The 16,802-nt window shown below is 44.5% G+C and overlaps 1 protein-coding gene across 1 annotated transcript in view; it reads left to right on the top strand.

The window, feature by feature from the left end:
- The window catches only part of unc80 (unc-80 homolog (C. elegans)), a 378,796-nt gene that overhangs the window by 319,149 nt on the left and 42,845 nt on the right, over positions 1 to 16,802 (top strand). Inside the window, exons 53-57 of the mRNA XM_085984208.1 lie at positions 243 to 366; positions 1,415 to 1,540; positions 2,691 to 2,814; positions 3,704 to 3,910; positions 14,251 to 14,435. Coding sequence (XP_085840334.1) covers positions 243 to 366; positions 1,415 to 1,540; positions 2,691 to 2,814; positions 3,704 to 3,910; positions 14,251 to 14,435 — 766 coding nt within the window. The remainder of the gene's footprint in view (positions 1 to 242; positions 367 to 1,414; positions 1,541 to 2,690; positions 2,815 to 3,703; positions 3,911 to 14,250; positions 14,436 to 16,802) is intronic.

The raw sequence follows: 16,802 nt of genomic DNA, 5'->3' as shown, positions 1-16,802 counted from the left end.
TTTTTTTTATGATTGCTCAGTTATGATTTGTTTTTTATGAATATGATATTTGAACCAATTGGATGCAAGCATTTGCAAACATTTTGCATGTGTGACACTCAAGTATGATACTTTGAAATGTGACAGACATGTTAGATGCAAGACTTCTAAGGTATGTGTACATGGTTGTACGTGTAATAAATTAGCAAAGAACTTTGGAATATTTTGTCAGATTCTGGCTGATCTTTAACTTTGTTCTCCAGGCGCCAGGTGGAGTGGGAAGCTGCTAGTAGTTTAATTGAAGGCATTTGTTTAACCCTTCAAAGGCAGCCGATCATTTCGTTCCTACCGCACCTCAGGTCATTGATTAATGTTTGTGTCAATTTGGTGAGTAGCTGGTAAGCAGTGAGATTTAACCAATGCCTGTCGAACTTTAATAATATCTTTAACTATGTTAACAAAGCTCTTCAAGGAAAGACACCACCTAGTCTAGCACTGAGCCAAACAGACCAAAAGGTCCCAGCTTCAATTCCCAATCCATACTGATTTATCTGATCTCGGATAAGGTAGCAGTTGAAGCACTGCAATTGGTCTCCATGCTGACAGACGAGAGAGGGGAGAAAATATTCGCCCACGCTCCCTGCTCCTGAATGCTGTCCAGTAAACCCATATGTGTCTGGATATCAGGTGAAACCAGGTTTGCATTCAGTGGTTGAATAGCATTCACTACAGAATTTAACTGGCTCCCACAGAATCCTATCCCAGTAAGAGTTATCATCCTCAGGAGAGAAAAGGGGGAGAACATTCATAACTAAAGTGGCACCATGGCTGTAACCCACCTCTTGGGTACATCTGATATTTCTTTCTTTCTCCCTCCATCAATTCTGCCCTCTCGACTCCCCCTGTACTGAAGGCATTGACTGACCTGACCTCTACTCATGCATACTTACAGCTGGGGTCAATGAATAACGAACAAGAGAAGGAAATCAAGGCATTTTTCCCATCCTTAATACCAGGCTGCTGACACAAATTGTAGCACCCTCCGCACTGGGGATTAATTCTGGGAGCTATCTGATCTGTATGGCTCAGCTATTTCCGTAACTGAGGCATCACAACAGGCCCATTTACATCTAAAGCTTAACAGTAGAGTACAAAAAGCAACTTACAATTTTTGTTTAGAAGAAATTGTTAAACAAGCGAGCATTCTACCATGAATAGTTTAACACTTCTAAGTATGGAAATGAAATAGGATAGTGTACAGCGTGCTTTCCAGTTAAAGTAACATATAAATAAACCTAGAAAGAAAACATACTCCTATTCTTTTCAGTTATTTACAGAAAAGTATTGAACAAAAAAAGTTACAAAAGATTGCAGGAAATGGTGCCTGTCTGAATCATCACAATGAGATATAAATTCTCTCATTTGTTATTTATAGGTAATGGGTGTTGTTGGACCATCTAGTGTTGCTGATGGCCTACCTCTTCTACACTTGAGTCCATATCTTTCTCCTCCTCTACCCTTCAGCACAGCTGTCGTTAGGCTTGTGGCATTACAGATTCAGGTATTTTTATTTTGTTGCTTAAAGTCATGGGTGGGGGTGGGGGTAAAATTTCCTGGGGGTTTCTCCCAATCTCCCACTGTAACTACGACAGAAACCCTGGAGAAGCGGCATAAATGTACATTTGTGTCATTTTTCCAGAGTTTCCACCAAAGTTACATTGGAAGATTGGGAGAACCCTGCGTAAGTTCTACCCCCATGGTATTTTGTACAAACAGAACACTATTACTGGATAATCAAAACAAAACATAAACACACACACACACACACACACACACACACAATGTTGAGAGTTTCTTGGACATTTCAATTCACTGCGTTGAGTCTTTTTCAGGGGAAAATCCACACAGCTTGAAATGGAGAAATCAGACGGAATCCAATTAAATATATATTTTTATTATCACATTTTTTATTTGCTTTTGAGTTCAAAAAATTGAGCTACTTTGTCCTCTTATAAAAAGTTAGGTATTTCAAGAAATGGAGAGTTGGCTAGAGCACTGATGTCCATTTAATAGTTAAAAAGAAATACTGTGAATGCTGGAAACCTGAAATAAAACCAGATAATGTTGAAAATACACAGCAGGTTGATTAATATCAGAGAATATTTAATGTAAAAAGGCCCAGTGTCATGGCTGAAGTTAAATATTTGGGGGGTTATTTTAACCTATTGCCCAGTGGGCTAGCAACTCTTGGTAAATTTCTCCACTAAAAGCTGTTCATTTTACACACCGCCCGATTATACTTTCCATTGAAGTTAATAGAAAGTAAAATGGGCACCTGACCCGATCCTGTCAATTTCCCACTTGCCGACTTAAGTTAAAATTACCCCCTTGGATTCTGATGAAGGGTTACACAAAAAATGCAACCTTTCTTTCTCAGATGCTGCTTAACCTGCTGTACAATTCCAGAATTTTTTGTTTTTGTTGCTAAAACCCTTATGTTAAATTGAACTAACCATCAGTCTTCTTATCTAGATTTGACAGAGGCATATATCATAAAATGTAACCCTACAAGTTTCCAACCATGACACTGGGCCTTTTTATGTCTAAAGATCACATCAACAGTGGACGTTTATCCTGTTATACAGCTATTTGAAATGCTTTAGGAGCTATTTAACATATTCCAAGTGAAGTAATATTTTTTTTGATGAAAGGCTTTGAAAGAAGACTTCCCTTTAAGCCATGTGATTTCCCCATTTACTAATCAAGAAAGAAGGGAAGGGATGCTTCTGAATCTTCTGATACCATTCGTGCTGACAGTTGGAACTGGGAGCAAAGGTCTGTTGTTATATAATAATATTTAAAAGCAGTAGTTACTTTTATGCATCTTGTCTTCTGTTCAGTTTGAAAAAAACAATCACAGACATCAAAAAAAGGCAGTTTGCTGTAAGTTATACAACAACTTTGCACCAACAAAAAAAATCAGGCATTGTATACAGATTGCTAGATAACTTATTCATAATAGCAAAGCGTCATGATTTTTGGCTGGATTTGTTTTTTTAAAGCATAACTTCTGTTTCAACAATAGATATCATAAATATATTACAAATAAAATTCCATTATTTTTGATAGGTAGAAGGTAAAATAAAATCCAATCTAGCATGACCCTTAGAAAGAGGTGGCTTGTAATTGTAGAAAGAGTTGTTGAAAGTATCTCCCGATAATAACCCAGTACCTCTAGCCATAGAATATTGGACTTCAAATTAGCGGGCCCCAGATTAAATCTGGACCTCAACTAATATTTAGGCTTTATTGCTGTTGATGGGCAGATTTTGCATCTTTCATTCAGATCATTACAAATGGCATCTTGCGGTAGCAGGGAGCTACAAGTTAAAGGTACAAGGTAACAGGCAAGGAGATATATCCTTTTTTTTAATCAGAGGCATAGTTCCTGTTTGTGGATCATAGTTGACTGTGATTGTGCAAAGATCTGTGGTCCAGATCGGCCACTCTCCCAGCTGAAGGAGATCAACTTGGAGGTGGAAAGGCACAGTAAAGGGATAAAGTGATGAGAGCAATTCAATTTTAAATTCATCCATTAAAAGTTTATCAATTAAAAGTTGTACTAGTGCTTTCTGATTTGAAGTAAAATTGTAGTAATATGAATCTCTCACTGTTGATTGCTAGAAATTTTCTTAAATGACATTAATCTTCCTCTGCGGTATAGACAGTCCTAACTTGGAGCAGCCTGAGGTTTTCCTGCTGTTACAGACTGTAATCAATATCCTCCTTCCACCACGAATCATCAGCACTTCTCGCAGCAAAAACTTCATGTTAGAGAATTCTCCAGCACACTGCTCTACCCCAGGGGATGCTGGGAAGGACTTGCGGCGGGATGGATTGGCGGAGTCTACGAGTCAGGCAGCTTACTTAGGTAATGTTGGAGAACATTTTATCTTCAGCAATAGATAACAAGATATTAGTTTTAAGCAGACTTGAAACAGAAGTCCATACAGTGTGATAAAAAGGATTGAAACGTTTATTGCCAAATTTAGGACTCGGTAACAGTCAGTCATTGTCACAATTGAAGCTAAGTTGATTTAGTATTATACTATCTATCTAACTATGCCCTGGCTAATGACATTAAGACAGATATATATACACATCTTTATACATATTGCCCAAAAATAACTTACAGACAAATGTTTAAATAGAATAACCTATGTAAACAGCCATAATGCAGAACACCAACAAGGCTGAAAAGATTAGAGAGAAGACGACGTAACTCAAGAAATGGGACTCAGTAATGCAAAGCTTGGGTTTAAAAGCATATAGATTAAAGCAGGAAGGAAAGGTTGAATAAGGTAAGGGGTACCATAGTTTTGAGGTTCTACGAAAGAATAAGCTACATGAAGAGACAGTGGGATTAGTTGTCTTTTCAACATGGTGAGGATTCACGGTGGAGGGAAAACACGTAGAATTGTGTATTTGAAGCTTGAAGGAGATTCAGTGGGCGAATACACATGGTCGTTTTAATCAAATAGAAAGGTACTAGAAAGCTAAAGCCAATGAATGAATGAAGTATCACCTATCAGGCAAGAAGCTTTTTCTTGTACAGTGTCCAGAAGCACCTCAAATAAGACCCTGTACTGCACCAGTGTGAAATTTTCACAGCATAATGTTCATCCTTGGTGCTTCTCTGAGTAAGATTTCCAATTTAAGTGTAAATTAAGTGATCCCACACTTAAGCAAGAGTTGTGCTGAAAGGGAGCGTGGGCAGAAGTTGGGCTACAACACTATGACACAAAGGGGGAACAATTCGGTTGCTTTGCGCCTCCCGTTAGCGCCCTAAGAGGGTTTAAAATTATGAAGGGTTTGGATATAGAAAATATGGACAGTCTATTTTCTGTGATTGGGGAGTCTCAATGATAAAGGGTCATTAATTTAAAATAGTAAAATGAAAATAATCACTATAGAGAGTGAGGATGGAGGTTAACAGAGCTTTCTTTACACAGAGTCATTGGAGCATGGAATGCTTTGCCAGAGAGCAACTGAAGCAGAGGGCATTGCATTTTTTAAGGGAAAAAGTCAACAAATATTTGATGCAAAGAAAGATGCAGGGTCTATGAGTAGAAAGCAGGATTAATTTTGGATTGCTCTAGCAAAGAGCCAGCACACACTGATGGAGCGAATTACCTCCTTCTATGCTGTAAATGTATATAGTTCTCTTACATTTTTCTGTCTACAGCCTGTGTTTTCATGGTGTTTCTTTCCTTCATTTAGTTGTTGATTATATTAATTCTTTCTTGTGTTTTTCTACAATCCAAGTAAAGAGTTATAAATGATGCAATTGGAAATACAATTTCAAAAAAATTACTGACTGAAGGCCATTTCTTTAGCACAAATAATACTGAGATGTTAAGTGGAAAAACATTTTGTTCTATTCAAGAAATTTGAATTAATTTATAATTTAGAGTGACCAGGATAAAAGTACTCACCTGCAAGCTGCTGGATGGCATTTTGTTTTATTTATGAGTGACTACATTGTTTATATAGTGTCAACTGAGTACATGGGAAAAAAATCAATATATTTTTTAATTTAATTGCTTTTCAGTGTTGTTTTTCTCAAGTGAAGTGCTGATTCTTTGGGCTCAATTTTAACTCAGCCGTCAGGCGGGCTTTGAGACATGTGGGGGGTTAAAATTGCAAAACCTGGGGGTCGGGACCCCCGCCTGGTCCCCGACACCTAGCCATTTTAACCCAGGCGTGTCTGATGGTCCCAACAGGGGACTTTAGGGCCCTTCAACAGCATTAATTGGCCTTTATAATCCCATTTTAACAGGTCCTTGCCTGTTTAACCCTTTTCCCACATAAAACACGCCTGGTGGGGATCACGCCTGTGAAACCTGGCGTGAGCACTATTGGCTTGCTGACTATCAGCTGCAGGTCAACCATTAAAGAGGAGATTTGATCAGTCATCATTTGCAGGTGGCAGGACTTTGTTGTCTCAGGCCTGGGGCAACTTTTACCAGGCTTAACCACACCTGTGGAAGGTTGGAGCCTCACACACTTCTCCAGTGTGACCTCCTGCGAAACCCCTCTCGCCACCCTCACTCAGTGCTTCCTCAACTGAGGCATCTACCAGAAACATGGGAGGCCTTTTTTTCCTTCCCTTCATGGCATTAGAGGACCTCCAGCACCAGGCGCGGCAGCAGCAGAACCAGGAATAACAGCAGCAGCAGGGGCAGGAACGACAGGCTGCTGCTCACCCACCTGAGGCAGCACAGGCCAGAAGGGGCCAGCGCATGGAAGCCCGTCGGCGCAGGAGATATCCCCCAAACAGGGTCTACAGACACAGGGTCAGCTACCTCAACATGACTGAGCAGCAGTGCCAAAGGCGGCTCTGACTTTGTCGACAGGTAGTGACTGACATCTGCGCAATGATACAGCAAGACCTGCTGCCCAGAGAACCAGGTGGACACTCCTTATCAGTGGCCATCAAATTCACCACTCAACTTTTTTGCCTCCGGCTCATTCCAGGGATCAGCAGCAGACATCAGCGGCATCTCCCAGTCGGCCGCACACACTTGCATCACGCAGGTAACCGATGCCCTCTTTGCCCTCGTGCACAATCCCATCCATTTCACCAGGGATCGCGCAAATGTGACGGCACGAGCGGTTGGATTAGCTCATCTGGTAGACTTTCCAAGGGTGCAGGGCGTCGTTGACTGCACACATGTGGCCCTTAAGGCACCCCATCGCAATCCAGATATTTTTATCAACCACAAGGGCTTCCACTCCCTTAACGTTCAGCTGGTGTGTGACCACAAGAAGGAGATTTTCATGTTTGTGTCAAGTACCCTGGCAGTTGCCATGACTCCTTCATACTGCGCCAGTCTAGTGTGCCTCCGCTATTCAGTCCTCCAGACCAACTTCACGGATGGCTGCTTGGAGACAAGGGCTATCCCCTGAGGACTTGGCTAATGACGCTGTTGAGGAGGCCAGCCAACGAAGCTGAGAAGCGCTACAACTCCAGCCACATTTCCACTAGATCCATAATCGAGCAAACCATCGGCTTGCTGAAGATGCGCTTCAGATGCCTGGATAGATCAGGTGGAGCCCGACAGTACTCAGCAGCCAGGGTCTCCAGAATCATCGTGGTTTGCTGTGCACTCCACAACACGGCACAGCGTCATGGCTTGCAGATTCCTGAGGAGCAAGTGGCTCCTCACATACCCTCCACAGATGATGAGGAGGAGGAGGGCAGCAAGAACGAGCATCCTGCAGAGGCTCATCAACCAGCGGCAGCATTACGCGAGAACATTGCTGCCCGGGATGCAAGGAACGCACTCATCCTGGCTAGATTTGCTTAGCCTAGTAAATCAAACTCTTTTGCCTCGCAGCTTCTTACCTGAGCATCGACAATGGCCAAACCCTGCGGATTCCGAGCTATTTGACCAGCATCCTGACAACTGCAAGTAATCCTAAGCCCTCAATGTGAAAGCCCCATTTGCGAAATGACACGCCAGAACTGCAGCAGTTGCCATCAGAATTTTTATGCAAAACAAACAACTGATGGCATTTTTACAAAATACACATTTCACCCAAGTGACTACCCTTGTGACTATTTGTGCTTTATTTTCCTCTTACGCGTGCTCCTACGTAGTGGTTCCCCTGTGGCTTCAGCAGATGTGGAGGCCCCTTGCTCACTTTCCTGCTGCTCCTGTCTCGACACCTTTGGTGGGCGTCCTCTGGGGGGCGAACCTGTGAGGGCTCGTCAGCAGTCTGCTGCTCCTGCGGCTGTGCAGGAGTTGAGACGTCTATGTCAGTTGAATGTGGACTCCGGCGGGGCTCTGACCGAGGGCTCTGCAATGGCATGGAAGTGTGAGCGCTTGGAGAGGAGCCCCCACTTCCTTGAGGTATGCCACCAACCTCCCTCTCATGGGTCAGGTCCCCTCAGTGCCTGCAAGTGGTTTGAGAGCCGCTTGCTGCACATCAGGGGGGCCATGGGGACCCGTATCTACAATGGCAGTCCTACTCAGAAGGACTTCCATGAAGGTCTGGTTTCTCTGTTCAGGATGCCCATCGCTCCTCCAGAGATGTCATTCTATTCTGAACACTCACCATGTTTTCCATACCCTGGCGACTAACCTCCTCCATGCCCGTAGCCCTCCTCTCCTCTACCGCAGCCCTCCTCTCCTACTGTAGCCATCCTCTCCTCTACGGTAGCCAGCCTTACCACGGAGGCAGCAATCATTTCCACGTAGGTAGCCATCCTTTCCGTGTTGATGTGTTCATGCGCCAATGACTCCACAAAGGCTCTGCTCATGTTCGCTATAGACTCCTCCATTCGCTCCACATGCGCAGCGAACCTGGAGACAAAACCTGCCAGAGACTCCTGCATCTGTGCATGGAGTTCCATCACCTCTGATCTTACGGATGGACCCAGAGGCAGAGGGTCGACATGCAGCTGAGCCGAGCTGGCAGAGTCCTGCGCCCTCCGACGAGGACTCTCCACTGCTGTCCCTGTCTCCACAATCTGCTGATGCTCACTTGTGAGCTGTAATACACCAGGTGACAACTCTACTCTATGTCCCGAAGGTCCCACCGAGGTGTGAGTGTCTGCGCTGGTGCTGTGTGCGCTTATTTCTGCTGACGCTGTGCCCTCGGAGGTTGTAGATTCCTCTGAGGAGTCTGGCATCTCAGGCTCTTCCTCCTGCACACTGGGGACGGGGATCTCAATGGTCCTGTGGGGGAGTCAAGGAAAAAGTTAGAGATGTGATGCCAAGGTTACATGCACATTGCATTTTGCAGATGATCATAAGTCCATATGATGTAGCTTCAGAATCATTATCAGCGACTCATGCAATGCCAATGAGAGAGATGGAAAACGATTCTGTCACCAGCTTGCGGGGATGCATCTGTCTGTCCTTCCCCAACTTCCGCATCTCTGTCAGCCCCGACAATCTCCAGGACGACTTCCTCCCAGGGGGTGAGCTAGGCTAATGAGGGCGGCCCTCCTCCTGAACTGGCTTGCTCTCTCCTGTTGTGAGCTCTCTTTTCCTGCAATGAGGGAGACAAGTGGAGGTTGAGTGAGAATGAAGGAGTGAGTGCAGAGATTGCATAGCATAGATACTTAGAAGGAGACAAAGATGGAGTGAGGTTGCAAGACCAAGGGCCCTCCCTGTGTGTTGTCAGTTGTGTTTAAAGCATCAGAGTGAGGGCGAGTGTGAGGGCTGTGTTATGTTCATAAATAAATAAATAGACGTTTTCATTATGAACAGCTTGAGCTAGTCATTTATTCAGCCAAGTGGACTAGTGTACAGGCATCCATCTTGACTACTGCCTTGTGGGTAGCCCCCTACTAAACATACAGTTCCACCTAGTGTACCATTCTAGAATGACATGTTACTGATCATTACATCCCCCTTCCTTAGAGGTTAAACAAAATCAATATCAATCAAAATCAATCATAACGACATAAACATCTTCACAACAGTCAACACATTTTCAAAGCTTTACTTTATGAACTCTAAGCTTTTCATTCTTTTATTATAGTTTTCTTTGTACTCAAAGATTAAGTCTATCAGGCTTTTTTTACTTCTCGTGTGGATCTTCTCAGCACAGGTAAGTCTGATGTGTTTGCATGAGAGCCTGTATGTGTGTTTGTGTTAGATTGTTCTGGTGGTGAGTGACGAGATTCAGTTGCGGCATTGTCATCGATTTGCTCTTGGATAGTTTCTTGTGTTTTCAGGAGGGAACGGCGGTTCCTCCTGAGAATCTGACCTTCCTCAGTTCTAACAGTGTATGACCTTGGTCCTACTTCCTCAAGAACTGTAGCTTTCCTGTTCCATGCATCTGGATCCTCAATCCTGACAACATCATCCCTTGTCAATGGTTTCAGAGTTTTGGATGGCTTGTCATAGTGTGATTTATGTTTCAGCTTTAACAGTTGAAGTCTCTGTCTCAGTTCCTTACTCTGCTTTTCTTTTGCACAGCAGGGTAGCGTGGTGCGCAACTTGCGACCCATTAGGAGCTCAGCAGGTGAAGAACCAGAGTCTAAAGGGGAGGCTTGGTAGCTCAGCAAGGCGCGATAAGGATCAGACTTGCTTTCTTCAGTAGCTGTTTGAGAACTTGAACACCTTTCTCTGCCTCACCATTCGACTGAGCATACAGAGGACTGGATGTGATGTGTTGAAAGTCATAATGTGCTGCAAACTGTTGCCACTCCTTACAGTTGAAGCACGGACCATTGTCGCTAACGGCAATCCTGGGAATTCCATGTCTGGCGAAGATGGATTTAACATGCATTATGACACTGCTTGCTGGTGTGCTTGAGAGCAGCGCCATCTCAGGATAGTTAGAATAGTAGTCTATCACTATTAGATAGTCTTTACCATTCAAATGAAAGAGGTCCATACCAACCTTTTGCCGTGGTGCTGTTGGTAAGTCAGCTACTATCATTGGTTCCTTTGCTTGATTGTTTTGGTGTTTCTGACATATCTCACATATGCCTATCATGTTCTCAATGTCCTTATTTATGCCAGGCCAATAAACCGTGTCTCTTGCTCTCCTTTTGCATTTTTCAATTCCGAGGTGTCCCTCATGAATCCTTTTGAGCATGTTTTGACGTAGAGCCTGTGGAATGACTATTCTGTTCTGTTTTAGTAATAGTCCACTTGCGACACTCAATTCTGACCTAATGTGATAGTAGTTTGGACAGGAACCTTTTGGCCAACCATGATGAATGTTCTCTCTTACTGTTTGTAACACTGTATCTTTTACTGATTCTTCTGCTATTTGCTTTGATTTTGTGTCTGACACGGGCAGCGCAGCAGTGACCATACTCACATGAACATCCACGTCTTCCTCAGTAGAGCTCACATGACTCATTGTGGGTGCTCGGGATAGTGCATCTGCTAACACTATGTGTTTGCCTGGTGTGTAGATCAGTTCAAAGTCATATCTTTGCAGCTTCATCATGAGTCGTTGAATCCTTGGAGAAATCTCATTCAGGTTTTTTTTAATGATGGCAACCAGTGGGCAGTGGTCTGTCTCAACTGTGAAGGTGGGAAGTCCATATATGTAGCCATGGAACTTTTCTACTCCAACTACCAAGCCTAGACATTCCTTTTCAATCTGGGCGTATCGACACTCAGAATCAGTCATAGACCTGGAGACATAGGCAACAGGCTTCCAATCTTCACCCTCTGCTTGTAGCAAGACTGCGCCTAGGCCATCTTTTGATGCATCCGTTGACACTTTGATTCTCTTTGTGTCAAAGAAGGTGCGTACAGGTGTGGTTGTCAGCATTGTTTTGAGGTTCATCCACTCTTGTTCATGTCTTTCTGTCCATGCGAACTCATTTGTTTTATGTAGCAGGTCTCGCAGACAGGCTGTCTTGGCTGACAAGTTAGGAATGAACTTTCCAATGAAGTTTATCATCCCCATGATGCGTAGCACTCCTTTTTTGTCAGTGGGTCGGGGCATTTTGAGTATGGCATTTACTTTTTCCATATCTGGCTCTATTCCTTTACCAGATAGATTCCCACCTTGCGAGGCATCGAGCTTTGTGAAGTATCTGGCACCTGACATTTCACTGGTGATTCCTTGGGAATCTGGTAGTGTTCACGCTTTATGTTTGCATTTAAGTCCTTTGGATCCATGCATACTCTTAGATCATTGTTCTTTTTCTTTACACATACCATGGAGTTAACCCAGTCTGTTGGCTCTTCGACTTTCCTGATGACTCCTAGTGTGGTCATTCTGTCCAGTTCTTTCTTGAGCCGGTCACGCAGGGGTGCTGGAACTCTCCGTGGAGCATGTACCACTGGCTGAGCATCCTCCTTTAGCTGGATCTTGTAAGTGAATGGTAGAACTCCAAATCCTTTGAACACCTCCTGGAAATTACTCACTACAGAATCCACCAAGTCATCTGGTCTGCTTATGGCACAGTTTATACGGTAGACTCTCTTGACCAGTTCTAAGTCCTCACAAGCTTTGTCACCTAGTAGTGAATCAAGTCCTTCAGCCACAACAGAAAACATGAGATGATGCACTTTGTCTTTGACTGTCACTTTAAGTGTGCATACACCTAAGCTATCTATTTTCTGTCCATTATAGTCCTTCAGTAGTACTGACTTTTTCTGTATTTTGGGCTTTTCTTTCATATTTTTAATGTCACTCATACTGATTAAGTTTGCTTTTGCCCCAGTGTCTAGTTTCAATGTAACTAATGCTCCATTTACCTACAGTGGCATTATCCATTTGTCCTCTTTTACTGCATTAACTTTATGTTCAGCATTGTCCATTCCTGAGGGCTGCACATTTTCTGTATCCTTTTCGATATTGTCACATGACACCATTCCTACAAAAAATGTCTCACTTAAATCAGTGTCCTCAGTCACATTGACTTGTTGCCCTTTCTTTGTTTTTACTTTTGAAAAACATTGTTTGGCAAAGTGATCCTTCCCATTACATTTTGTGCACATTTTTCCAAACGCTGGGCATTGTCTTGACTGGTGCTGGTAACCACAGCGTTTATAATTGAAAATTCCATCGTCTGATTGCTTTGCATTTCTGTTCTGCCCCTGTTTCTTCCCCTTGCAGAACACAGCACCGACAGCAGCACAGTCACTCATTACAGTCGCATTATTATTAATTTCAATGAAAGTCTTTGCGTGCTTTTGAGCTAGCTCACTGGCATGGCATATTTTCACAGCATCCTCCAATGTTAGTTCGGTTTCTCTCAACAAACATTCCCTGACTTTTTTATCATGAATACCAAACACAATCTGGTCACGAATCATGGATGATTTCAGTACAGAGAAATTACATGTCTGTGCTTTCAGTTTCAGATCGGTCACAAAGCTATCAAAAGTCTCATTTTGCTGCTGTGTCCGTGAATGGAACACGTACCTCTCATAGGTCCCGTTCTTTTTGGGAGATCAATGTGTATCAAACTTCTTTAGCACATCGTCCATTTTTTCTCTGTCCTCCTGTTGATCAAATACAAACATATTAAATACCTCTATCGCCTGCGGGCCTGCAACCGTGAGCAGCAACGCTATTTTCCTTGCGTCTGGCATCGTTCCGAACCCGATGGCTGCAATGTAGAGTTCGAATTGTTGTTTTAAAGTCCGCCAATTGCAGTCGACATTCCCCGTGAGTTTCAAACCCTCCGGTGGCTTCAAATTCTCCATGTCGCGTTTCACAATATTCAGCAGATATTACCAATCCTGGTACCATGTTATGTTCATAAATAAATAGACGTTTTCATTATGAACAGCTAGCTTGAGCTAGTCATTTATTCAGCCATGTGGACTAGTGTACAGGCATACATCTTGAGTCCTGCCTTGTGGGTAGCCCCCTACTAAACATACAGTTCCACCTAGTGTACCATTCTAGAATTACATGTTACTGATCATTACAGGCTGCATGGTGGAATAGTTATGTGAATGTGAGCATAGAGAGAGAGGGAATGGGTAAGGGTGCATGGATGTGAGTGTCAAGTGGGATGTGGAGGAAGAGATTGCTAAAGCTGAGTGCTGGTGAGGAAAGGCAATGGGGATCAGATTGAGGGTAATGGAAACTTCATACAGTACTTACTTTTCCAGTGCGATGAAGGTAATGGAATCTTTTCCTGCACTGCATCCAGGTGCGCCTTGTGAGCCCCAAGGAGTTGACTTCCCCAGCCACCTGTAGCCACACAGTCTTGGTCTGAGTGGGAGGCCTCTTCCTCCCTGAAGAAGGGAACAGGACCTCCCTGTGGGCCCTAGCACCATCTAGCAATGCCTGGAGTGAAGCCTCATCAAACTTTGGGCCAGCTCGTGCTCTCCCGCTGGCCGTTGCTCCTGCGGGCTCCTGTGCCATCTTAATGGTAAAGTTTGGAAGCCTGCAGAAGATGCAAGGCTTGCTGTGGACCTTAAAAGCAACAGCAATGATGATGTCATATTCTGCGACTTTCTGACTGGAAATACTCAATTGCCAAGGCTTCCCACACGTTGGAAATCAATTGGCCAATTGAGTTAAAATTGCATCAATCTCACAGACCCATTTAGATTCGTGTAGGAATCACTAAATTCGGGGAACCCGACAATTCCCCGCACCTGAGTTAAAATCGACCCCTTTGTCTGTTTATTTCCTCATTTTAATCCAGTCAGCTTTGTTGTTAATCTAGTATAAAATACATTTAGATGAAATTAAATCTCAGTAATGACTGTATCATTTACTTCTTATTTTTCTCTCTCTTTTAAACCTTCCTATGCCTGTTAGCATTAAAGGTGATCCTTGTCTGCTTTGAACGCCATTTGGGTAGTCAATGGTATAAACTCAGTTTGCAAGTTAAAGAAATGGCACTGCGGAAGGTCGGAGGCCTCGCCATGTGGGATTTCATCGACTTTATAGTGAGAACAAGAATCCCTATCTTTATTCTTCTGCGTCCTTTTATCCAATGTAAGGTAAAGATAATTCTCATCAGGTTTCCAACAGTGGTTTTATTTTTTAATGTTTTTTGGATGTTGTAATTGCCTTAAATCTGCCTCAGCATATTAGCTACAGAAATAATCCATGTTATCTGTGAATATTCTGTCCAGATTTATATAATCATTTGTTACATGCAAATACAAGGTGGTAGAGCTTCTGCTTTGGGCGCAGTTTCTGATTCTAGCGCAAATTGCTCCCAAAATTGCGCTCGTTTTGAAAAGTTGTTTTCCCCTAGTTTCCGCTGAAATTCATTTGTATATCACTGAACACAAAATCTGCCTTGAACCAGTGCAATCAGGCAATGTATTAAAATGTAATTAAAAAAATGTTGCTTTAAAATTTTTTCTTCATGTTGTAAGACTTGGTAAATTCCTGACAAAAATACTGAGAGTGAGTCAATCAGCTAACCAAAACCATGTTTAATGCAAATTGATGGAAGTAACAAACAAAAATGCAGGAGAACAAATCAACAGGTGCTTGCTTAATGCTGGCTCCACGAGGACTGAGAAGGGGAGACCCCTCAGTCCGACGTCATGACGTCATCACGTTTCCCGCCGTTGGGAATGTCACGTGACCCACGTGATGACGTCATCGCATTCGGTCTTAACCCTTTAGAGACCGCGCTATTTACATACAGCGAAAGAATACAGATTTAAAGGCAATTATATACATTCGTATAAGAGTTCCTTGGTGGCTCTGCCACATGCGCCCCCCCAGAATTGTCTTTAATAACAAAAGTCAATCGAAGAGGAGGTTGGACAAGCCTGTTCGAACGACTCCTATATCCCCGGAGAGGAATTTGCGGGACAGTTGATGAACGGGTGGGTGGAGCGATCCAGTCAGGCGTGGTAGCAGCGGGCGGTCGACCACGACGTGGTGGCTGTGCAGTTTCGACTGGTTGTTCGAGGTCCAGGTGCGCGGGCTTGAGGCGGTCGATTGAAATGTGGTCGGGCTTGCCACCGATGTCGACCAAAAAGCTCTTGGCACCCGCCTGCAATACTCGGAAAGGGCCCGTATAAGGAGGCCTGAGCGGACTGCGATGGGCATCGTGACGGACAAAAACGAACTTGGCCCGCATTAGCTCCATTGGGATGTGGGAGGCTGGAAAACCGTGATGTGACGTTGGAATTGGCTGGAACACTTGGGCTGCTTCCCGGTGAGCTTCCAGTTGGTCGGCTGCGGACCATGGCTTCGTTGGTGACGGCAGGAACTCGCCTGGCACCCGAAGTGGCTGGCCGTACACCAGTTCCGTGGCAGATGACTGCAGGTCTTCCTTTGGTGCCATACGCAAACCAAGCATAACCCAAGGCAGCCTGTCTACCCATGCAGTGCCCTGGAGGCTGGCTCTCAGCGACGCCTTCAACAACCGATGAAAGCGCTCACATAACCCGTTGGCCTGTGGGTGGTAGGCTGTGGTGCAATGGAGCTTGGTGCCCAAACCTAAGGCTACAGCGTTCCAAAGTTCGGACGCGAATTGTGGACCGCGGTCAGACAAAATATCTGATGGGACGCCGAACCGTGCCACCCATGAGGAAATAAAAGTCCTGGCGACATCCACGGAGGTAGTGGACGTCAGAGGAACCACCTCTGGCCATCTTGTAGTGCGGTCGACCATGGTCAGGAGGTGAGTGAAACCTTGTGACGGCGGAAGTGGCCCAACGAGGTCGACGTTGACGTGGTTGAAACGGCGTTCGGCACTTCGAAGGTGGCCAAGGGGGCTTTAACATGATGTTGCACTTTGGCTCTTTGGCAAACGACGCAGGTGTTCGCCCAGTCGCAGACATCCTTGAGCATCCCTCTCCAGACGAATTTGGATGCCAGTAACTTTTGAGACGCCTTCACGCCGGGATGTGAAAGTCCGTGTATGGCGTCAAAGACTTTCCGACGCCAGGAAACTGGAACAATCGGGCGGGGATCCCCCAAGGAGATATCGTAGAGCAAGGAGGTACCCGCCGCGTGGAAATGCACATCTGTTGGCTGGAGGCAGGAGGAGTTGGTACGAAATGCCTGAGTTTCCGGGTCGGCTGCTTGCTCGGCAGCCATGTGTAAATAATCTATTCCCAGCTGGACGGCCTGGACGGACGCCCGCGAGAAGCAATCGGCCACCACGTTGTCCTTGCTGGCCACGTGACGGATGTCGGTGGTAAACTCTGAAATAAAGGTGAGTTGTCGCTGCTGCCGAGCCGACCACGGTTCGGTAGTCTTGGCCATAGCAAAAGTGAGCGGTTTGTGGTCCACAAATGCGGTGAAGTGGCGCCCTTCCAAAAGAAAATGAAAATGGCGGATAGCCAGAAACAGCGCCAACAACTCCCTGTCGAACGTGCTGTACTTGCGCTCATTAC

The sequence above is a fragment of the Somniosus microcephalus genome, chromosome 4 (assembly GCF_052327205.1).
Source record: "Somniosus microcephalus isolate GS21.2 chromosome 4, FLI_Smic_1.0, whole genome shotgun sequence".
In the NCBI taxonomy this organism is placed as follows: Eukaryota; Metazoa; Chordata; class Chondrichthyes; order Squaliformes; family Somniosidae; genus Somniosus; species Somniosus microcephalus.
The sequence above is the reverse complement of the archived record's forward strand: the minus strand, read 5'-3'. Positions and strand labels throughout refer to the sequence as shown.